The following is a 20,288-nucleotide window of genomic DNA, read 5'->3' as shown; positions in this document are numbered from 1 at the left end:
TCCTCATGATTATGGTTGATTTGCTGTACAGTATAGAAATGCTTCGATGAACTTAAGAATGATCTAAGAGTTTGAGTATAAGTACTATGGGTTCTTCTAAAACTATGGTATAAAGCTAAGTTGGTATCTATCTTACATCCATCTCCATTTACCAAACGTGCCCATCTTCTCAAGGACACTACACAAACGAGCGAAAAACAGGGACTTGCGCCAAACCCTGTCTGTCCACAGCACCCTCCCACAGAACCACTTCAATTCAATCAAGTAATCCAAAGAAAGAGATTGAACACCCAATACCAAAATGCAAGCTCAGAATAGCAAAGCCGGCTCGTGCTGTTGTAAGCGAGGTAACGAAACGAAAAATAAAAACAATATGTACAGTGACGCGAAAGGCGGCCTTGGTGCTGGCTTTTGGTTTTGATTCTGGCGCGAGACGAACAAGCCAAGTCTCAAACGTATTCATGCTGGAGGGAAAAAAGGGATTAACCCTCTTTACCTTTGACAAGGTTCCCAAATTGGTTGTAGACGGGTTCGGCATGACCTTCGCCGCCTTCTTGTCTCCATTGGCCCAACTCATCGTTGAAAATGTCTCGTTCGAAGCCTGTGCAGACTTCGCCAAAGTCAATCCATTCTCCCTTGTCGGTCCAAATGCCGCCCTTCCCACCCCGAAGATCCCACCATTCTTGGCCTCCCAACAAAGCCGACTGCGCCGCATCGAACCCAATAGGGGAGCGCACGTACTTGCGAAGGAGAGCCCGAGCCCACGGGTGGTACCACATTTTCTGCCACCAGTGGTCTCTGATTGAATGGTCCCCGTCTAGATGGATCATGGCTGGGACCGACGTAGAGTGGATGTTGGTCATGAGCGGGAGATTGCTCCACGAACGGTTGTTGGGGTTCGGGAGGGCATCCAGGTTAAAACTGAGGGGCGGATTGAGAATTTCATTTCTGCCGTACTTGGGATGGATAAATGGGTTGCCGAGGTTCTCTGGGGAGAGATCATAAGGCAGTAATAAGCGATGTTCGCGAGGAACGCCATGCTCCATTTGCACGGCAGACGTCCGTTCCACATCATTATACTTGAGCCATTCGACGTCGCCCTTGGACATGAGCTCGTTGAAGAATATCCGCGACTCGTAGTCGATCCCGATTCCGAATTCGTAGCGCTGCCCAGGTTCGAGGAATGGGTGATGCACTTTGGTCATGTTCGTTGCATCTGAAATGCCGATCATGTCGTACATCCACTCTGTGAATGGACTGGAAGTCCGTCTTCTTTCCAGCTCCCGCACATACTCCTGTCTGCCGAACATCTGGGTCAAAGCCAGGTAATCACCTCGCGACCAGCGCTGTCTGTCAACAAATCGCAGAATCTCTGCGTAGATCAACTTCAAGTCAGCCACCATACCAATCGCCGCTCCGGGCTTGATAAAACGCGGTCTGATCAGATTTCTGTCGGTATCCGTATCCCAGCCGTAGGCGTCTGGGGGAAGGGTGGAATCCGGCACTGAGGCGCACCCCGCATCGAGCGTCATATTAGGAAAACAATCTTTGCTTGCACCGAATAGAACCCTTTGCGAGTATTTCTGCTCTATTATCTCGGCGCCCCCGTTGGCCGGGTCCTCCACAGCGACGAAACCATATTTTCGCCGCAATTTCGCATTGTTTTCCTTCAAGAGGTCTTGGAACCGCCGAATCATAATCTCGGGCGGGAGTTGGAAATAGACGTCGTCCCCATCTGCAATGAGTACAAAATCATCGTCTTTCACGTGCGGAGCATGCTGGAGGAAGTTGTTCATGTCCTGTATGCGCTCCACCATAAGACTCCACTCCGTCGCCGCCTCGGGGGGGTTCTTGCCATATCCGACCAACGTCGGTGGCGGATAATTCATGATCATGGCGGAAACCAACGTGCGACAAAGCATGCTCGACTTTCGCCGAGCAGGAATGACCAGATGAAAAGACGGGTTGGCTTTTTGTAAATTATTCGGAAGGGTATCAGTTGTATTAGGGATCTGTCCCGCCGAGGGGACAATCTGGAGGTCTTCGGGGCGAGCGTTGGATGGTTTATGCGAAGGAAATTTCAAATAGTAGTTCTCGGTATCCTAGAGAGCGCATGCGATGGTCAATATCAATATGCTAACTAGCGGCACACCTCGTCTTCGCCAAGGCTGGGCCAAGGGAGCTCACCTCTTTTTTAGTAGGAGTACGCCACAACAGCGTTAGCACGAAGATGAAGAATCCGACCGTGAGAAAGAGGGCCCTCGTCGGGCGCGCTCTCAGACGACGGTAGGACGTCTTCTCAGCAAGAGTGGACACTGTCGACCGAACTGAGTGATATTGGTCGCCCCAAGGGCTACCGGGGGCACCCAAGGAGGCCATCCTGGGTACTGAGAACGGGGAGACTTTCTTTCTGGGCCGATATCAAACCCCCCGCTAGTCGAGCAAGGAACACACGATTGAATGAACTTCTATACAAGCGTCATGGGGCGATGAGCATTCCGAACGCTCGAGCATTCGTCTATTCGAGAAGAAGAAAAAGGGACGTCGTGGCAACCGGAAGAATTAACGAAGACAGCAATGCGCCATGTTGTCCACCTTCGAGGGTCGATGATGGCGACTGATATGAAAGTTGGCCGGAACGAAAACGCCAAACTTCGAACGAAATGCGCCGCTGACTTGATGACGCGGGAATCGAGGGGGACTTGGTCAGGAAACTCTAAGGGCACGTTGCAATAACTTTTGGGGGGGGGGAGGAAGTGGATTGACGTCCACGGTGGAGATGTTCCTGACGAGGAGAGAGGAGATTCGCTGGGGCCTGTCGTCCTTGCCCCGTCGTAAATCCACCACTGTCGTAGTAGTTGTGTAGTAATCGAACGGTAATCCGTACCAACTAACTAAACTACTACAGTTGTTCTGGCCCTACGGGGGCTTATCCGCGTGCGACACTGAGACTACGGGGTACATGGGGGGGAGGGGGCTTTACCCCTTCGAGCCTTGAGGATTTGCTCGGAAGTCCCTGTCGACAACTTGACAATTATCTTCTTTTCTTCATGCAAATTACTTGGAAACACAATACCGTGCCTCTCCATTGTCCCCTATTTTCTTTGTAGGCTGTTGTGATACGGAGGTACTTATGACCCGTCTGATCCTTCGTCTCAATCCATCCAATGCCTTCCAGCGCCGCGTCATCTATCCCAAGCACTGGTATTGCCGTAGCGTTTGTGGGCTTGGCAACTGGACGCGGTTCCATCTGGGTAAGTGTAACGGACTCCGGCGGGTGCTTATAAGCATTTCCCAGGTATTCCGGAACAAGCAAAGTGAGACAAATACAAAGAGAATTGCAAATTAGACAATATACATGATGTTGAAATAAAGATTAAGAATTCGCTCGGACCCTGGACCAAATATGTTATGTCCAGTGCTTCATTCCAGGTATATCTCCTCCCGTAATCGCTGTAAATTACGGAAAATGCCCCCAGCCGGCCCCTCACTCTCCTGACGCCGGTGGCTCGCAGCCTGTCGTCCTCGAGAAGAAGCAGCCTGCTGACGGTCCTCCTCCGCCTGAATCTGGCTCTCCAAAGCCTGACGACGATCATCAACAGTCTTCGCCAAACTCTCCACGAACCGCGTCCTGGCCTTCTCCTCAGCAGTGCCCTTCCATATAGCCGCCAAAACCCGAAGCGATTCCACCCGTCGCGCAGCAGCGTCGATCCCCTCCTGGCCCCCACCGTCGCTATCAAGTAGCCTCGTCACGTCAGCGCGCAGCTTCCTCACCACCTCCTGGCCCTTCTCCTCGCGGCTATGGCTCTCGGTTCCAGGCTCGGGCGCAGACACCGAGATGAACGACGACGTCAGCGACGTCTCCGACGGCGGGAGCGGCCACTCCATGGCGTCGCCAAAGGACTGGACCACTTCTTCGAGTCGCGCTCGCACGCGGTTCAAGATCCGTAGATTGGTGATGTAGACGGGGTCTTGCACCGTAGCATCTTTGCCCGCCCCGGGCGCCTCATTCACTTCGCCCGTTTCCGCGGAGTCTTCGGCACCAGTCTCTATCGGCGCAGTTGTCTCGGGGACAAACTTGCCTATATCCTCATGTAACGTCTCCGTCAACGTATCCGAAAGCCCAACAGTCTCACCCCGCAGGACCTCAACCTCGTAAGCAAGGCGCGCGCCACTCCGCAGTATCTCATCCGTGAGCTGTGTCAGCTTAGTCGAGTGCCGCGCGCTCTGCGCATTGACCTGCGAGAGAACGGACTGGACTTGGGCGGATAATTCGGGGAGCGCGACCGGAGCGGTGGTGGCTCCTCGGGGGGGTTGCGATTGCGATGACGCCAGCGTCAACGGGGGAAGGACATCGTTTAGGAAGTCGGCGGGGTCGAAGGATGGGTCTGTGAAGTTGGGAGAGAGGTCGAGTGAGGGTCGCGGGCTGGGGCTGTGAGTCGTCGCCCCGGGGCGTGAGGAGGGACTTTGCGAGGGAGCCATTTGATCTGATCATACAATGGAGAGGGACCCTTGAGGCATTGGGGCGCGGAATTGCCAATTGGCGGTGGTTATAAGGTCGGGTGGTGAGACAAGAGTCTATACCGAAAGAATAGAAAGTTTGGGGTAGGTCGTTATCGTATATTGAGCAATCATTATTTAGTCCGGTAGGTTGTCATTGCGGTACCTGGGCCCCTGTGGGTAGTGACACTCACCGCCCGATCTCCCCCGTGGTACCCCTGTGGTACCAATACGGACGTTGTAGACCGGAAATTACCACTACATATCCTCCTCGACATCGGCTTGCGATATATGTCCAGTAATTATTGATATGTACATAATCATACGAAAAGATTCCCAAATAACATGCGATGAATCAAAAACATTGTAATCATTAAGTAATAGGATAGCTCATTAAGTTTAGGTCGAGCGACAGAAGTAAAGTGGGTATCGTCGTACAGTTCTCAAGAGCAAAACAAGGTGAGAGAACAGCAAAGAAAGAAAAACAAGCATCGTATACCCTCCACCATAGACAGCTATGTATGTGGCGTCTCGTTCTTACCACGTATTATCGTATAACCATTCGTTGCTCATCGCGACAACCAGTCATACCTAGCCGGACACGTTCAAATGTTCTCAACCACGCGCGCGTTCATCGCACGTTGGAACCCATCATCGGCTTGACCCGCTGATTGGTATCGGCTGGGTCCCTCGCCTGCATTTTCGGCGGCGGACATCTGCTGCTGGACGGACTGGTTGATCGCGGGCAGGAAAATAACCTTGCTGTTCGCGGTCTTGGCCATGGCTTGCATCGCCTCGAGGTAGCGGATCTGCATAGCAGGGGCAGAAGACAAGATATCGGCAGCCTGAATGGGTAATGCAAAGTTAGCATCTTTCCAACCTTTCTTCCTGCGATTATCGATTCATACCTGGCGCATCAATTTGGCCGATTCCACTTCGGCACGCGCAGCGATGACCTTGCTCTCACCGATACGCTTGGACTGCGCGGCCATAGAGAGGGAGTCCTGCAGCTCGTCGCTGAAAATGATATCCTTGATAAGCATCGACTCCACCAGGACACCCCATCCGGAGGCAACATCTTCGATGATCTCCGCGGTCGACTGGGCGATCTCCTCGCGCCTTTCAATCACATCCTGTAGTACTCTAGCACCGATGACATGGCGCAAAGTTGTCTGGGTGCGCTCTACCAGAGCCTGCTTGATGTTTGAGATCCCAAAGGCGGATTTGTGGGGCGACGTGACTTGGTAATAAATGACGGAGGTCAAATTCAGCGTGACGTTATCTTTGGTCATGCAGACCTGGCGAGGGACCTCCACGATTTGGACCTTCACATCGATGGATTTGAGGCGCTCGCTCAACGGGTTGATCTTGACGAGACCGGGGTCGACTGCGCGTTCGAATCTATTTCACGCTCGTCAGTACCTTCTACTACAGCACCGGAAAGTAATGCGCCTGGAGTAAAGTGCAAGGGATCACAAACCGTCCGAATTTAGTCACCAAACCCACTTCGCCCTGGTCTACCGGTTTGTAGGGGTTGGGGCAGCAGACACAGCACGGGATAGCACCCAAAAATCCGAGACATTCTCCCAAACTATGAACTATAATGATTGTTACTCGCGAATTCTATGGGGTTTGGTTCCACCCATTTAAGGATAGGAAAGAAGTGGGCTTACTCAATCCAGCATACCATCCATGGGCGGCAGAGTTGTCTTCTTCGTGTTGGATCCTCTGCGCGTACTTGGGTTGCAAGTCGTCGAGGCGCGCGGGCTGCACATTCACAAGGCCAGGGCGCGGGTCGGCAGATCGAACAGGTGCTTTGCCGTTGGCTGTTGAGTTTTGTTCGGCGGACATTTTGGCAGGTGGAAGTTGATACGCTTGTGTTGTTGATATTTATCGTGTATACTTTGGTAGGTCGGGTTTGCGAATCGGTGACAGAAGAGGCGTGGAGTAATGGGAGGGAGAGATTTGAGTAGAGAACTGGATAGCGGCAGCTGGCGTACGATGAATGTAGGATAGAATGGACGAATCAAATAATATAAAGACACAAAGTATGACGGTTGATGAAGTAAATATTTGGAATAGTCCGGCGATGAAGGGGCCCAACCCGAGTTAAATACCCCAGGAGATACTCAGACCATTGAGAATACGAGCCCGTGGCTGCTCCCTTCCTCAGCAGAAACCCGGGCCATTACCCTGTCGTGCTACTCCAAATGGGGGAACAAATCTGCAGTAAACAGACTGGGGCAGTGGCTGGCACCCTGCGCCGAGAAAGATCAAACTTTACACTACTATGGTTGGTTCTTGGCTGCCCATCGTCTCTCAAGGCTCGCACTAACAATCTCCGCTCCTTGTTGAAGGGGGGATGTGAGTTAGCTCAAGGTTAGTTCAGTCCCCACTCCCAAGGCTGAGCACAACTTATGACCATTCTGGTTTCTGGTTCTCTGGGCGTTGCTAGTCAGGTGCCCTGCCACTATCATCACCATTGGTTCATTCCCCGGGAACTTGTGGAATGCGAACCGGGGGCCAAGAGGCTTTGGGGAACAGTAAACAACGATCGGGTTTGATCCTTCGAGTTGGCATTACATCATGCATCAAAGAAAGTACAGATACATCGGTAGCAGCACTGCCGCTTCCTGGACTAATATGACGCATTTTCAACTCTCATGTCGGCAAGCCGTGCCGATGAGACATACAATCAGGCTGCGAGAGGCTTTTGGTCGCTGGTTATCTTTTACGCTGGTAACCAATAGCAATATCCCTTCTCCGGGAGATCGATCTAAGCCTTGGTAGTAATATGAAGGGTACGAGCCCTTTGATATGGCGCGTACTAGGTAAGTGTTGTTGCTGACCATGTGAGCCAAAAAGTAATTCTTCCATGAATTCCCCGTGAGGCTTAGTGGTCACTGTGGCTTCAAAATATGTCTCTGCATATGACAGTTGCAGACCAATATACAAATTTGGTCATGAGGCTCGCAGACAGATCCATAAAGAGAATCCATGCCCAATTCGTAGTAGGTGGCATGGTGTTAGGCTGTTCCTCCGTGTGGGATTTACCAGAAAGGGATCAAACAGTGCTCCACCGCAACAACTGACTTGGCGGAACTGAACAGGCACTGCCTTCCATGCCAAGAAATCGAAACACCTTCTCTTATTTCTTCGTCACGTGTTAATGACTCCCAGTACTTATAATAAATAACTATTTGATTGTGTGGTTTCGCATTTCAAAGACGTGTGGACTTGGAAGAGATCTACCAAAGATATACCCCGACAATACGGAGTACTTCGGGCATATCTTCAGTGGAGACCCGCACCCATATGCGTCTTGGCTACGGAGTACAGCTGTGTGGGTCGTTCGTACATGGTTTCCAGGCTGCGTAGGATTCAGTTTCTAGAATTTCTGCGCACTCGGAGGAGGCCCACATACTCGCTTGAGAAATGCTTTTCGTTCCTGTCCATATCTTATCTGGCTTCCCTATTCTAGGACGAGGCTGATCCCACTCGCCTTCTTGCCTCGAGTCACTGGTTATACGATTAGTGTATATTCAGCATCAATGCCTCAAATTGTGGCTTTGTATTATCACAATAGAATTACTGCTCCAATACTATATAATCGAAGCATCTTACATCAAGCAAGCATCATTGGTCTAGTGGTAGAATTCATCGTTGCCATCGATGAGGCCCGTGTTCGATTCACGGATGATGCACTATCTTTTTTATTTTTTTCTTTCCTATATCAATCATTGATTTGGAATCGTTCAGTCACAACGGTATATTGACCTGTTTTTACTCCGCACATCAAACCATTACCACGGTAGCTGCAACGGAGTTGGCAAATTCGATCCCAAAACTGGCTCGGCAGTACCAATATCCCTAGTACCAGTCAGATATAAGAAATTATGAAAGGAAGAGAACAAAACATACCCAGGACCCCGTGGTGCCCAGAATTGGCCCGTCTTACTGATATCGAATGTCTCAATGAACGATGCAAGAGAACGACCTGCTTCGTCAGGGGTGACAGCTAGAGTTGGCTCAAGTCAGTAACCTCGTCGCAACGCCCAGATCTTTACATGACATACCCCCACCTGCATCCCAATATTTATCGAACCCAACACTCTTGGTCATCTCCGTGCGCATGAACCCCGGATGGACCAGACCAACAGCAATGCCTTTGTCCTTGAGATCCAAGCTGAGCAGCTTCCCTACCATGTTCAGGGCAGATTTGCTCGCATGGTGGCCATAGTTTCCTCCACCCTCTTTTTCATGCCGCAGTGTGATACTCCCTGATTCACTACTGACCAGTATCACCTTGCTGCCTTTGTCGAGGAGTTCTGCCTTGACGAGATTCTGGACAACGAATACCGGCCCGATGGCTGATGTCGTGTACATCTTGACCTGCTTCTCCCAGTCTGGGCTGTCGAATGACTCGAAGCCAAAGTACCCTGCTGTGATTATCACCGTCGATAGCTTAAGTGGTGATGGTAGTTGTTTCACAAGGGTCTGGCCCACGTCGGGATGTGAGACATCGACATTTGGAACCCAAGAAACGTTGTGCTCGGAGTCAGATGGCGGATTTGATCGTGTCGTTGCGAAGACATTCGTCGATGGCTTCGATGCGTAGATACTCTTGAGTGAGGCGCCTAGCCCTCTCGTCGCACCGACTATCAGGATATTGTTGGTCATTTTTGCGCGCTTTATGGTAGTATAAGGGAGCTGTGGAATCGGCTGATGAGTTATTGCCCGTATCAAAAGCTGTATTCGTATATTAATTTATAGAGTAACATTTCCTAGCCATGAACAATTGTGTGATGGCTGGCTTGACGTAACCTTGATAGATAATGACGTCAGACGGTCAACACTCTCGGGAAGTACAGATGTACATAGTGACGGGGAATCGGCATCGGAGAGCCACAATATGCTTGATCAGAATCCACTTTGAAGATCCAAAATTTTATATACGAAATCAGTGTGGACTTAATTGGCCTGTTGAAAGCCTATACAAGGTCTACATCAATTCGACCCTCTTATCAGACACGGCCAGACCAGTCCTAAAATAGATTGGCTCAGAGGAGAGCCTTGGTTGCGGCTTAGTCAGACCCGTCCCCTCCTTCCTCTGCCGGGCGGAGCACTAGCGCAGCCACAACAATCATCCGCATGGGTCAGCCAGTTTCCTTGAAGCAGGGGACTATTGGGTCTGCGCATGGTGACAACTTTCTTTGACACTGGCCCTGAGATTGGAGCAGGTCTCCTCAGCCACTGCTCTGTATCACGAGAATGAGCTCACTATCCCAATTAGTCCTCCATGTGAAAAAAGCTCGCGCGGCCCTCCAGAGGAGGAGGAAGTCGGAGTCTAAAAAGAACCATAATCCATTTAGGCACAGTGCCTTTCCGTCGGTATCGTCAACATCAGTGTATGTCCAAGCTCTCTCTGAATTTTGAACCCACTGGTGGCTCCCACATATGGTAGATCGCTAATGTTTCTGTTTGTTTAGACTCGGCAGAGTAAACATAGTGCCCACATCGTCCCCTTGGGATGTCCTCCCTGTCGAGGTCCAGATTAAAATCTTTACCCAATGCGGGATAAGGGACTTTGTACCTCTGAAGCTCGTCTGCCAGTCCTTCAACCAGCTCCTTACCGCGCACGAACAACTCATTACGCGACATTATCTTCGCCAACGTCGTCATGGCACCCTCCCATCCCCGATAGACAGCGAGCGAACATACACTCGAAACCCGGAAGACGATGTGGTGCTCCTGTCGGATCTCTTCCCTCCCGCAAAGAGCGCAAAGGGTGGCCATCTATACACCTTTCGGTACATCTATAGCCTTCAGCGGCGGCAGAATCTCTGCTCGAGGCTATGCTACTACATCGCGGACCGAGTCATGGATCGATTCGTTCACAGGGAGCCGGTGTACATGAGGACCTTGTTCCCGTCAAGGGGTGAGCGCAATGATTTTGTGAGACGGGGAACTGCCAGAATAATGTTCCACTTAATGCCACTGATGTAAGTGTGATCCCCGAAAGACATCCGTCGGCATTTCTAATGCGCCTTCCTTTATAGGTTTTATGTATTATACTTTCTAGAGGCGTATAGCCTAGCCAGGCGCGAGCATACCAATACCCTTTTACGCGATTTCGAAGCTGGACGACTGCCAGTTCCTATCCCTCCCGACATTGGTAAATCTATGTACCGCGAATTACAGAAGAAGATCGTCCAATCCCCTCCTTTCACCGATACACCCACCTTAATATCGGCAAACCATTGCATGAGTCTTCTTGTGTGCTATCTACAATACACCGTACCGCCCGACGAAACTACCACTGTGCCAGACGACAGTTGGATAGGCTCGCTGCTCACCGTGTCACCCTTCGTGCGGATCGTCGAATATTTCTCTGCGGAGATCGGGGATGGCGGCAGCCAGCGGATGCAGCGGAAGGACTTCATGCACAATTTCCACCACGATATTACATTGAACGAACAAGATAAGATCAAGTCGTTGGTATTTCAGAAAGCTCCAAGCGAACATCTGCATAATTCCTTGCAGGACGTCTGGTTTAACATTGTCCGCAAGGAATTGGCTTCCAGGGGCGTGGGACCACATGATGCCGAGCGCATCATGGTCCGAGAAGATTTGCCTATATTATTTGGCTGCGAGGAATGTCGGGAATCCGTGGGTTGGCAAGCATAATTATACCATGCTCTTTTGAGCGGCGTTTCTTGTCCATTTATTTGGGGTTTGGCGTTTCGGTCTGGGGACCTCGTGGTTGTTCATGTAGTATTGAATGAGACAAATTTTGTTGCACTCCATGAAACTCAAAGGAAGCGTCATGGCCATTGCCAAATAAATTAGTTCCTATTGGCCATGTTTGACTGTAAGCTACCTAACTCCTGTCATACCTACATTCCCATGGGAATGGTTATCAAGCAACTCAAGTAGGTAACCCTAAACCCTACGCAGTCCCAATTCTAGGCGCTAGCTTGTTTGCCTTGTTTGTGCAAGTCGCGTCTTATCCAGAGCGCATCTATCTACACCGGAGCTACCCATAAGCTTTGATATGTATACACTTCAAGAGTATTCCAACGTCTAACACCGGATTTTAAGATGGCACCAGCCACCCCCCACCACCTCCTAAACACCTCCTGGACCCTCCACCGCCTCTCCCCCCTCCACCACGAAAAAGAGTTCGCGACCCTCAGCAGTCCCACCGCATTAAAGACATACGCATCGCGACTCCAAGACCAACTCACCGGGAACACACTAGGCGGGCTCCAAACGGGTGGTATTGCATCAGGCGCAGTCGCAGACGACGAAGCTCTCTCCCGAACAGGCGCTCTCAAATCCTGCACCTGGGAGACACTCCCAAGCCTCTCATTCCTCAGCGAACCGCAAACACAATCTCGATCTAACCGTCGGCAACCAAAGCAGCAACCCGGAATCCTCGTGACACTGGAATATGAGAATATCGTCTACAAAGCCGCGTTGCTCGCCCCTCCCCCGACTACAGGCTCTCCCACCCCCGACCGCAAAGGATCCACCCATCTTCCGCTCCTGTTAACGCGCCTGCCGGGCCCCCTCCGCCAAACATTCGTCTCCTTCCTAGCTGCAAACTTCGACACGTATTGCTCCGCTCTGCGCTTCCCGTCGCATTTCATGTGCGCCGGGCTAGAAGCCTACGTCAATGGAATGATCACCGAGGATGACGACCGCGCTGCGCAGCGACAGAGTATCCTCGAAGACGTGGTCAAAGAGATGCAGATCACGCTGTCATTCTCGTCATCCATCGCGCCAGAGCTACGGTCTCTCAACGTTAACATCCCGCGCGGATCGTTCGCTGATTTCGTCGAGACCGAGACTAGTCGCGCAGATGGGTCTATTCTGTCGAATCTTTCGTCGTACCTTGAGAAACACCTAGCTATGAAATTGGATTTGAGCGCGGAGTCTGATAAGGGGCATAGTCCGGCTAAGGAGCACGTGCGTGTGAGCAGAATTGCTTGTGGGGGGTTCTTGCTTGGTGGTGATGGGAAACTGAAGTTGGTTGCGGTGCAGAAGATGATACCCGGGGCTGATGATGAGGAGTTGGTGGGGGGTGAGGTGGGGAGTGAGACTGGTGAGAAGGCCCGGCTTATGCTACGGGCGAATGAGGCGCTCTTGCTTGCGGTTATGCGCAGGGTTGCGTCCGTCGATGAGCAGGGTGTTTGATTTGATGGGGCTTTACATTGAAGAATGAGTCGCTGAGACGCTTTATATCTGGCTATCTCTATTTTTTCTTCTCGGGTCTACATGGGAGACTGGCTTATTTACACCGAACGCCAGAGACAAATTTCCATCGCTCAAAAACGGATGCAAGGTCTTCAAGTCATAACAGGACGTGGTTGTACCAGAAAACTGGGCCATACACCACCGAGGCCGTTTCCCGAGAACACTCAAACATCCCGGCCACGGTCTTCAGACTCCGCAAGCTTGAGCGCCTCGTCCACGCTAGGGAGGAAATGCGCCAATCCGCCGCATCGGTCCACGATACCGCTCCTCTCAAACATGCGAAAGACACCGCGGTTTTGCAGACGGCAGAAGTAGACGCTCGCGTCGACTTTCACATAGCCGTCTACTATCTCGTACAGAACCTGGGTTCCGGAGCCGTCGATACTAGTCACGCCGTGGACGTCGAAGATTACGTTCTTGTTGTGCTCGGGGGACCGCATGCGAGGGAGGGACGGGTGCGCCCGGCTGGTTCCATACAGCTCCAAACGGCGGAGACGGTTCTTGAGATCTCCCGTGTTGGCGAACGTGAGTGGTTCCGGGATCCGGACGATCAGGGCACCTTCGACGAGTTCCACTTCTTCGGCGTGCAGTTCGGCGCTTTCGAATCGATCGGGGGCGCCAATGATCTTGCCGAGAATCTGGATTCGAGGCTGGGTGGAGTGGCGGACCAGGATTATTATAGATAGGCCCATTCCGAGGGCAATTCCCAGCTCCAGAGAATAGAAGATCGTTGAAACGAAGATGAGGAGCATCAGGACGAGCTCTGACCACCCGCGTAGACGGATAAAAAAGGCCACGTCGTGAGGACACTCTTCGATCAAGCTGAAGGCGACCACGGAAATCATGGAGCACAAAACGGCTTTCTGTAGATCATTAGCATACCTTCCGTCGGCTGTCCTGGATCAAAGCTTACCGGCAGATAGTAGAGGTAGGGCAAGAGCACCATGATGGACACAAATGTGATGATACTCAGGAATATGCTGCTCATCGGAGAACGAGCTCCAGTAGAAGCATTGACCTTGCTTCTGCCGTATCCACCGAACGCGGGAAGTCCCATGAAACAGCCAGCACCAACGTTAGCAACGCCCAGCGCCACCATTTCCCTGTTAGCACTGACGGAGATTCCCTGCACTCCATCCGGTTTCGTATCGCCCAGTCCTTTAGCGGCCACGGAGGACTCGAAGAAGCCAAGGAGGGCGATGATGAAGGATGTGCTCATCGCAGTGCGCACATGCTTCACGTGCTTGAACTGGAAAGGCCACTCGAACTTGAACACCCCCGCGGCGGTATTCTTGGTCGGGCCCAGGATCTCGAGCCCACGCTCATGCCAGCCAAAGTGCCATGTCAAGACCGCGGATAGAATGACCACGAGAATGCGGTCTGGGACATAAACAACATGGGGGAACCGTGGTTCGATGAACTTCTTCAGAGTCCTAAACAAGGATGAGTTAGATCTTGCCTATATCCCCGTTGGTAATTGGTGACACGTACCGGAATAACATGATAACGAAGAAGCTACAGCCGGAGACCGCGGCGGTAAGGCCGTGGCATTCACGAATATTCGTTACGAAGAATACCAGCTTATCCACCGTGCTTCCGTGGCTCACACCAACCTCCTTAGCCAGTTCAGCCAAACCAACCTCCGGAATCAGCTGATCCACGACGATGACGAAGCCAATAGCAGTTATAAAGCCTCTCAGGAAAGGTCGGCTGAGCACATTATCCAAAAATCCAAGCCGCGTGAGGCCAGCAACGAGGATCATCGCCCCGGCCATGGCCGTAGCTACCCCCACAACCATAGCATTTGCGATGCCATCTTCCTCATTCGATTCTCCTTGTTTGACGCTGGTCTTCACGATCGTGCCTATAAGCAAGGATCCAGCCGCTTCAGGTCCGACTACCAGCAGAGGGCTGCTTCCCAGGATGGCGTATATGAAAGGACAAATCACAAAGGAGTATAGCCCGTTGATCGGAGGAGCATGGGCGAGATTGGATGACAAGGATAGTGCCATCGGAATGTAGATTGACCCAACAGTCAATGCGGCGATGAAGTCTCCCCGAAGGAACGATAAGCGATACTGGGTAATCCAGTTGAAGAAGGGAATGTAATACGAGATATAACTGTAAAACAGTCAGTCAGTCAAACCTGAAATGGGAGCGAATAGCCACTGGAATCAAGAAGCTGCATGGAACCACAACATACAGTTTTTTATGGTTGTGGACGGGTAACCCTGAAATGGATGAGTGCATCGAAGGCATGTTCTCCGGCCCTTGTGCCCCGTCCAAAGCTCCGCTGGGAGTCTGATTCTGTGTGAACGCCCCTCCGCGGCCTGTGCCGCCCCCATTCCCAGCGTCCCGCATCGAGTCTATATCCATATAGCGAGCATCCCCCTCGTGTATCTGGGGAGAGAAGGTGCCGTGGTTGTATGATTCTCTTGAACCGCCTACAGGATCTGGGCGGTTATACGACTCTAACAGACGGGTTCTGGCATCGGGAATTTGGGTTGTCGATTCATCGATGGAGTCATCACGACTATGCGTGGTATTCTCCGAGCGATTCGGTGGAGAGGAATAAAAGATGCCGAGTATACGGTCCCGCAAAGAGCGGTGTTGACCCGACTCATGCAGGTAACTAGAGCTCGACATTCTCGAGAGAAGTCAAGTCAATAGCAACGAAAATGGCTTCAGGGATGAAGGCGACGGGATCTTCGTCGACAACACGCCATACATCTAGGGGTGAAAGAAGAGGAGGAAGCAAAGGGCGAGCAAAGAATTCTTGAGCCAATCGATATGGTAATGGGTTCACGACATTGGTCAACGCGAGTAGGTAGACAGCGCATTAGTGCCAACGGAGGTGGCCATTACCCGTAGAGGGATAGTAAGTTTTTCCTGGAAAGAAAAGTAATTTATTACCACATAAATGACGAAATCGACCAGTGTGAACCTGGAAAAGTACTGTTTAGGGCACTCCCACGTTTCGAATGACTGCTGTACCGGGGCTGAGGGGTTCTCTTGTTTCCGCACTGTGTAGTGGATGGATCGTCGGGGATGAGACTGATAAGAGACCTTTCCAACTATGCAATCGGCGATAGAGTACTCCCTACTCCCGTAACTAAGAAGTAACTAAGAGGAAAATGGGAAAATAGTGAGCAATCAATCTGCCGGGCGGTGAGGTGGCGGCGGTGCACGTGATGAGTCACCCACGCAAAGCCCAAAGTGGGTTTTGAGGTTTTGAATTGTGTTCGCTCCCAGCAAAGTATTCGGTCCCTGAACGAGCACTCGATCACCCCATCTTCGACTTCCTTATCCCCGCGGAAGACTACTCGAAGGACTCTCTCGTGATTCCTTTTCGCTTTTCTTCAGATTCCCGTGGTTTTTCGTTCGTGGAGTCTAGCTGGGCAGCAGGCGCAACCCCGCCAAAATGTCGTTAACAAACTGCCGTTTTTACGAGGAGAAGTATCCGGAGGTTGACAGCTATGTCATGGTCAACGTGAAGCAGGTGCGTGTATCTTGAGAGGACTTCTGGGTGGCCCGTATGGAGCAGATTCTAATCAGTGTCATGCCGACTTGCCAGATTGCCGAGATGGGCGCATACGTGAAACTTCTCGAATATGACAACATCGACGGAATGATCCTGCTCTCGGAACTGTCGCGCAGACGTATCCGTAGTATCCAGAAGCTCATCCGAATTGGACGCAATGAGGTCGTTATTGTGCTCCGTGTCGATAAGGAGAAAGGATATATCGATCTTTCCAAGCGACGAGTGTCTCCGGAGGATGTGGTGAAGTGTGAGGAGAGATACAACAAGAGCAAGGCAGTGCACTCCATCATGCGCCATGTTGCGGAGGCCACCCAGACTCCCCTCGAGGAGCTATATCAGAAGATCGGCTGGCCCTTGAACCAGAAGTACGGGCATTCGCATGATGCTTTCAAGATCTCGATCACGTAAGATCTCTCGTTCGCCGGTGCCGCCTGCAGTTATCTAACATTGCTCAGTAACACCGACGTCTGGAACGATGTGGAGTTCCCCAGCGAAGCGGTGAAGAAGGAGTTGACGCACTATATCAGCAAGCGACTCACTCCCCACCCCACCAAGATCCGTGCGGATATCGAGGTCACCTGCTTCGGTTATGAAGGAATCGACGCGGTCAAGAACGCCCTGCGCACTGCGGAGGCGAGCAATACCGAAGAGAGCCAAATCAAGGTCAAGCTGGTCGCTCCTCCCCTGTATGTCTTGACTAGCCAGTGCTTGGATAAGGCTGTTGGTATCAAGCAGCTCGAGGAAGCTATCCAGAGAATCTCGGTCGCGATCAAGGAAGCGGGCGGTGGTTGCATCGTCAAGATGGAGCCTAAGGCTGTCACGGAGCATGATGATGCTGTTCTCCAGGAGCTTATGGAGAAGCGTGAGCGCGAGAACATGGAGGTCAGCGGAGATGAGAATGACTCCGAGAGCGACGATGCCGGTGTTCCTGAATAAATCACACACATCCCATCTTGCAGCACCGCCTTCGGCTTATGGCCCATCCCGACGGAGCGAAAAAGTTTCAAAACATCTGCACAAACAGGAGTTGGGTAGCCTTAATATGCCTGGGGACAGGTTGATCCTTGGTATTGGGTTGTCTACTTGGAGGAGGCCGACAAAAAAAAGTTCAATAGAAAGGTTTCGATGCGATACGATTTATGAGACTGGAGACGGTTTAATGTGCTCACAGGCGCAATCACGGTTGGCAGCGATGGCATAATGTGCTACATATACTGTCTTCGGTACGAGAGTGGCCCTTTCCGGTCACTTGAATATCTGCTGGTCGGTGACTGCGCTTCGGACGATGGTGCTTAATTCCATGTTCTGATGTACATAAGCTTTTTTTGATCTAAGGATCAATGCAAGTGGTACCTATTGTTAGAGCTTATCAATTTATTATTCTCCAGTTTGGCGAGGGTATTTTTGAAAGCATGCGACTTGTAGCAAACTTTAGATTTGAATGCATCGTATCTAAGATGCGACCGACCAGTGTGATGGTTGGGTGGCCGAGAAGTGGGGTAGTTGGATCTTCGATAAGCCTCGGGGCCCCCGGCTTAGTTTACCCCCGGATATCTCTTCGTTATGAGTTACGGGATTTTGTAAACATCACACTGACCACCTCCCACTAGACCGTCCTGGTCAGCTCCATTGATCTTCTTACGATGGGCCTTTGGCAAATATTATTCAATAGCGATAGCAGGGAAACTACCAGTGATCGTCCTTCTAGCGACCGACACCGCCGTATGTCATTGTACACTTCACCGTCTACCCCCAAACCCTTGACTGACAGGAATGAGGATAGTGCTACCCGCCTATGCCGCTGATCCAATCCCTGCGGCACTTCCTTCGAAGGAGGTGACTAAAATCGCTCTCCGGTTGAGATACCAGATCGAGCAGCTCATTCCCTGCGAGCTTGAAAAAAAAATCATTACCAACCCAAACAGCCGCGTGATCACCGCCAGTGTAGTCCAAGCCGCCAAGCAAGCAGGGGGCGAGGATCTGCGGGGATGCGTTCCCTTCTGCTTGCTCGTTTGTGTGCGATGGTTCAAGGCTCAGGCTGGGGAGGAGCTTTGGGATTCCGACCTTCACCAGTGCAGGGCTCTCGCATGTCAGGTCATTGCAAAGCAAATGTAGCACAGATCTCCCCGCGTTCAAGGTTGTGTGCAACGAGCGCTAATGAAGTATACAGTATCGAGGCCGAGGAGGATCAGGATTTCATGCTGATCCACATTTTACTGAAGCGGTACTCCATCTTCGTTGACGGGGAAGACACGGCGCCGGCTAATGTGATCGAACGCGCCGTCGATCTGCATGCCCTTGAGGTCATCGGGTCCTCTGGATACCAGAAATGTATCAGGTGTCTATGGAACGGCTGGTTTTGGCAGGAGGGTGGGAACAACACGAATTTCGTTCCATACCCTGAAAAAGACAACACCAGCTTCGCCGCTCATTTTCACCCCGACCGGATGAGAACGCCTTCTTATCAGAAGATATGCCAAATCCTCTTCTCCTTGGTGTACCTTGGGCTGTACACCGAGGTTATAAACACTGTCAATCCCAGTGGAAACTTGGATGTCGTCGAAGGCGTTTTATATGTCATGACGCTCGCGTTCATCTGCGATGAGCTGGCGAAGTTGTGGAAGATCGGGACGAATTACTTTGACTTCTGGAATGCCCTCAACTCCACGATGTATACGATCCTTGCGATTTCCTTTTTCTTGCGCATAGCTGCTTTGACGCATTCTTCCTCCACCGACGATGCAGAGAGACAGAGGCTGAATGAGTTGAGCTACAATTTCCTGGCCTTCTCGGGGCCGATGTTTTGGATCCGCATGATTCTTTATCTTGATTCCATCCGGTTCTTTGGTGTCATGGTTGTTGTTCTCCGAGTCATGATGAAAGAAAGCCTGATCTTCTTCGCCCTTCTCTTCGTCGTCCTGATCGGTTTCTTCCAAGCCTTCGTTGGGATGGCCCAAGCCTCCAGTGATGTCCCGATCACGAAGACGATCCTGGTGGGGATGGCCAACAGCGTGATGCAAAGCCCTGAATTTGGCCTATTCGAAGAGTTTGCATTTCCTTTCGGCATGATCTTATATTACATCTACAACTTCATCGTCATGACTAGTGAGCCAACCCCTTCCATCACCGTTTCGCTGCTGGTTTGCTGATGTACCGTTCTGATAGTTCTCTTGAACATCTTGATTGCGCTGTACAACAGCGCATATGAGGATATTTCCGGCAATGCCAACGACGAGTACATGGCCGTTTTTGCTAAAAAGACAATGCAGTTTATCCGGGCACCCGATGAAAATGTTTTCATACCACGTGAGTTCCCGTGTTCAGGACCTACTAATGGTGAATAAAAATGACTTTGACTAGCATTCAACCTGCTCGAGATTGTCTTCCTGATCATTCCCTTTGAGTGGTGGCTGCCGCGCCAGTACTATGCACGGTTAAACGACATCGTGATGGGCATTATATACTCCCCGATCCTCGTCGTGACTGCGTACTTCGAGACCCGTGACGCCCGTCGCATCCGATCAAACCGCCGTCGGGGCGACGAGGATGATGACCACATGCAGGAGTGGGAACAAGTCGCCGGGGGCGTTGACTTTGACCTTGATGATAGCTGGAAACAGGTTGTTGAGGACACCACGCCCAATGTTCTGGAAGAGAGCACCGGCTCGGAGATTGCCCAGTTGAAACAGCAGATCTCGGATCTAACAGATATGATCAGGATCTTTACTGAGAGCTCTGTACCGGGTGTGCCACGCGATGAGCCGAGCTCAGCTGTGGCGGAAGGCGAATGAACAATACTTCGGCCATTTCCCGACTACCATTGAGTGTCGCAGGACGAAATGACCATCAGACCATTTCTCCCGTTCCAGGAAGCTAATTCCACCAGCCTTGGCGGTCCAACGTGCAGCCTCACAGTTCGCAACCATGGTTTGTTCCTCCAAAAAAGACCCCGCCATAATGTGCACGATACAGGAACGGGTGAGGCAAA

General features: G+C 51.4%; 9 protein-coding genes and 1 non-coding gene across 10 annotated transcripts; 5 read left to right on the top strand and 5 right to left on the bottom strand.

The window, feature by feature from the left end:
- Window positions 1-102: 102 nt before the first annotated feature.
- On the bottom strand, window positions 103-2,833 carry BDW47DRAFT_104850 (glycosyltransferase domain-containing protein). Its single transcript, XM_024812424.1, has 2 exons — window positions 2,188-2,833; window positions 103-2,102 (listed from the first exon to the last, which is right to left on the bottom strand). Exons 1-2 carry the CDS (start codon window positions 2,377-2,379, stop codon window positions 483-485), a joined length of 1,812 nt encoding a protein of 603 aa, XP_024672452.1. The 5' UTR covers window positions 2,380-2,833; the 3' UTR covers window positions 103-482.
- A 585-nt stretch (window positions 2,834-3,418) lies between these two features.
- BDW47DRAFT_104849 (uncharacterized protein) lies at window positions 3,419-4,671 on the bottom strand. The gene has a single exon (XM_024812423.1). The coding sequence runs from the start codon at window positions 4,480-4,482 to the stop codon at window positions 3,424-3,426; it is 1,059 nt and encodes a 352-aa protein (XP_024672451.1). The 5' UTR covers window positions 4,483-4,671; the 3' UTR covers window positions 3,419-3,423.
- Window positions 4,672-4,711: 40 nt separating this feature from the next.
- Window positions 4,712-6,637, bottom strand: BDW47DRAFT_104848 (slipin family protein). Its single transcript, XM_024812422.1, has 4 exons — window positions 6,174-6,637; window positions 5,981-6,098; window positions 5,409-5,901; window positions 4,712-5,345 (listed from the first exon to the last, which is right to left on the bottom strand). Exons 1-4 carry the CDS (start codon window positions 6,349-6,351, stop codon window positions 5,106-5,108), a joined length of 1,029 nt encoding a protein of 342 aa, XP_024672450.1. The 5' UTR covers window positions 6,352-6,637; the 3' UTR covers window positions 4,712-5,105.
- Window positions 6,638-7,847: 1,210 nt separating this feature from the next.
- On the bottom strand, window positions 7,848-9,457 carry BDW47DRAFT_104842 (oxidoreductase, short chain dehydrogenase/reductase family superfamily). The gene is made up of 4 exons (XM_024812421.1): window positions 8,577-9,457; window positions 8,422-8,518; window positions 7,925-8,370; window positions 7,848-7,870 (listed from the first exon to the last, which is right to left on the bottom strand). Exons 1-3 carry the CDS (start codon window positions 9,178-9,180, stop codon window positions 8,304-8,306), a joined length of 768 nt encoding a protein of 255 aa, XP_024672449.1. The 5' UTR covers window positions 9,181-9,457; the 3' UTR covers window positions 7,848-7,870; window positions 7,925-8,303.
- BDW47DRAFT_t78 lies at window positions 8,134-8,204 on the top strand. The gene has a single exon. It is a non-coding gene; the product is annotated as a tRNA-Gly (tRNA).
- A 155-nt stretch (window positions 9,458-9,612) lies between the features above and the next one.
- On the top strand, window positions 9,613-11,301 carry BDW47DRAFT_104840 (F-box protein). The gene is made up of 3 exons (XM_024812420.1): window positions 9,613-9,908; window positions 9,990-10,502; window positions 10,560-11,301. The coding sequence occupies exons 1-3, from the start codon at window positions 9,772-9,774 to the stop codon at window positions 11,185-11,187; spliced, it is 1,278 nt and encodes a 425-aa protein (XP_024672448.1). The 5' UTR covers window positions 9,613-9,771; the 3' UTR covers window positions 11,188-11,301.
- A 246-nt stretch (window positions 11,302-11,547) lies between these two features.
- BDW47DRAFT_22777 (uncharacterized protein) lies at window positions 11,548-12,811 on the top strand. The gene has a single exon (XM_024818506.1). The coding sequence runs from the start codon at window positions 11,602-11,604 to the stop codon at window positions 12,697-12,699; it is 1,098 nt and encodes a 365-aa protein (XP_024672447.1). The 5' UTR covers window positions 11,548-11,601; the 3' UTR covers window positions 12,700-12,811.
- BDW47DRAFT_22776 (SulP family inorganic anion transporter) lies at window positions 12,812-15,561 on the bottom strand. Its single transcript, XM_024818505.1, has 4 exons — window positions 14,963-15,561; window positions 14,251-14,880; window positions 13,673-14,192; window positions 12,812-13,622 (listed from the first exon to the last, which is right to left on the bottom strand). Exons 1-4 carry the CDS (start codon window positions 15,403-15,405, stop codon window positions 12,924-12,926), a joined length of 2,292 nt encoding a protein of 763 aa, XP_024672446.1. The 5' UTR covers window positions 15,406-15,561; the 3' UTR covers window positions 12,812-12,923.
- A 310-nt stretch (window positions 15,562-15,871) lies between these two features.
- BDW47DRAFT_22767 (translation initiation factor eIF2 subunit alpha) lies at window positions 15,872-17,696 on the top strand. The gene is made up of 3 exons (XM_024818504.1): window positions 15,872-16,258; window positions 16,334-16,704; window positions 16,756-17,696. Exons 1-3 carry the CDS (start codon window positions 16,181-16,183, stop codon window positions 17,234-17,236), a joined length of 930 nt encoding a protein of 309 aa, XP_024672445.1. The 5' UTR covers window positions 15,872-16,180; the 3' UTR covers window positions 17,237-17,696.
- A 217-nt stretch (window positions 17,697-17,913) lies between these two features.
- On the top strand, window positions 17,914-20,288 carry yvc1 (putative potassium ion channel Yvc1). Its single transcript, XM_024812419.1, has 5 exons — window positions 17,914-18,022; window positions 18,084-18,411; window positions 18,471-19,405; window positions 19,466-19,606; window positions 19,661-20,288. The coding sequence occupies exons 1-5, from the start codon at window positions 17,944-17,946 to the stop codon at window positions 20,089-20,091; spliced, it is 1,914 nt and encodes a 637-aa protein (XP_024672444.1). The 5' UTR covers window positions 17,914-17,943; the 3' UTR covers window positions 20,092-20,288.

Source organism: Aspergillus candidus, assembly GCF_002847045.1.
Source record: "Aspergillus candidus strain CBS 102.13 unplaced genomic scaffold BDW47scaffold_19, whole genome shotgun sequence".
In the NCBI taxonomy this organism is placed as follows: domain Eukaryota; kingdom Fungi; phylum Ascomycota; class Eurotiomycetes; order Eurotiales; family Aspergillaceae; genus Aspergillus; species Aspergillus candidus.
The sequence above is the reverse complement of the archived record's forward strand: the minus strand, read 5'-3'. Positions and strand labels throughout refer to the sequence as shown.

Excerpts from the sequence above, each read along its gene's own strand:
- BDW47DRAFT_104850 (XM_024812424.1), bottom strand. The coding sequence starts at position 2,379 with ATGGCCTCCTTGGGTGCCCCCGGTAGCCCTTGGGGCGACCAATATCAC. Across the intron at positions 2,103-2,187 it reads GTACTCCTACTAAAAAAGAG|GATACCGAGAACTACTATTT; the intron begins GTGAGCTCCCTT and ends TGCGCTCTCTAG.
- BDW47DRAFT_104849 (XM_024812423.1), bottom strand. The coding sequence starts at position 4,482 with ATGGCTCCCTCGCAAAGTCCCTCCTCACGCCCCGGGGCGACGACTCAC.
- BDW47DRAFT_104848 (XM_024812422.1), bottom strand. The coding sequence starts at position 6,351 with ATGTCCGCCGAACAAAACTCAACAGCCAACGGCAAAGCACCTGTTCGA. Across the intron at positions 6,099-6,173 it reads TGGATGGTATGCTGGATTGA|TTCATAGTTTGGGAGAATGT; the intron begins GTAAGCCCACTT and ends CAATCATTATAG. Across the intron at positions 5,902-5,980 it reads TTGGTGACTAAATTCGGACG|ATTCGAACGCGCAGTCGACC; the intron begins GTTTGTGATCCC and ends AGCGTGAAATAG.
- BDW47DRAFT_104842 (XM_024812421.1), bottom strand. The coding sequence starts at position 9,180 with ATGACCAACAATATCCTGATAGTCGGTGCGACGAGAGGGCTAGGCGCC. Across the intron at positions 8,519-8,576 it reads ATATTGGGATGCAGGTGGGG|CTGTCACCCCTGACGAAGCA; the intron begins GTATGTCATGTA and ends AGCCAACTCTAG. Across the intron at positions 8,371-8,421 it reads TGGGCACCACGGGGTCCTGG|GGATATTGGTACTGCCGAGC; the intron begins GTATGTTTTGTT and ends GACTGGTACTAG.
- BDW47DRAFT_104840 (XM_024812420.1), top strand. The coding sequence starts at position 9,772 with ATGAGCTCACTATCCCAATTAGTCCTCCATGTGAAAAAAGCTCGCGCG. Across the intron at positions 9,909-9,989 it reads TCGGTATCGTCAACATCAGT|ACTCGGCAGAGTAAACATAG; the intron begins GTATGTCCAAGC and ends CTGTTTGTTTAG. Across the intron at positions 10,503-10,559 it reads TTCCACTTAATGCCACTGAT|GTTTTATGTATTATACTTTC; the intron begins GTAAGTGTGATC and ends CTTCCTTTATAG.
- BDW47DRAFT_22777 (XM_024818506.1), top strand. The coding sequence starts at position 11,602 with ATGGCACCAGCCACCCCCCACCACCTCCTAAACACCTCCTGGACCCTC.
- BDW47DRAFT_22776 (XM_024818505.1), bottom strand. The coding sequence starts at position 15,405 with ATGTCGAGCTCTAGTTACCTGCATGAGTCGGGTCAACACCGCTCTTTG. Across the intron at positions 14,881-14,962 it reads GTCCACAACCATAAAAAACT|TTATATCTCGTATTACATTC; the intron begins GTATGTTGTGGT and ends ACTGTTTTACAG. Across the intron at positions 13,623-13,672 it reads CCTACCTCTACTATCTGCCG|AAAGCCGTTTTGTGCTCCAT; the intron begins GTAAGCTTTGAT and ends AATGATCTACAG.
- BDW47DRAFT_22767 (XM_024818504.1), top strand. The coding sequence starts at position 16,181 with ATGTCGTTAACAAACTGCCGTTTTTACGAGGAGAAGTATCCGGAGGTT. Across the intron at positions 16,259-16,333 it reads TCATGGTCAACGTGAAGCAG|ATTGCCGAGATGGGCGCATA; the intron begins GTGCGTGTATCT and ends CCGACTTGCCAG. Across the intron at positions 16,705-16,755 it reads GCTTTCAAGATCTCGATCAC|TAACACCGACGTCTGGAACG; the intron begins GTAAGATCTCTC and ends AACATTGCTCAG.
- yvc1 (XM_024812419.1), top strand. The coding sequence starts at position 17,944 with ATGGGCCTTTGGCAAATATTATTCAATAGCGATAGCAGGGAAACTACC. Across the intron at positions 18,023-18,083 it reads TTCTAGCGACCGACACCGCC|TGCTACCCGCCTATGCCGCT; the intron begins GTATGTCATTGT and ends GAATGAGGATAG. Across the intron at positions 18,412-18,470 it reads CAGGTCATTGCAAAGCAAAT|TATCGAGGCCGAGGAGGATC; the intron begins GTAGCACAGATC and ends TGAAGTATACAG.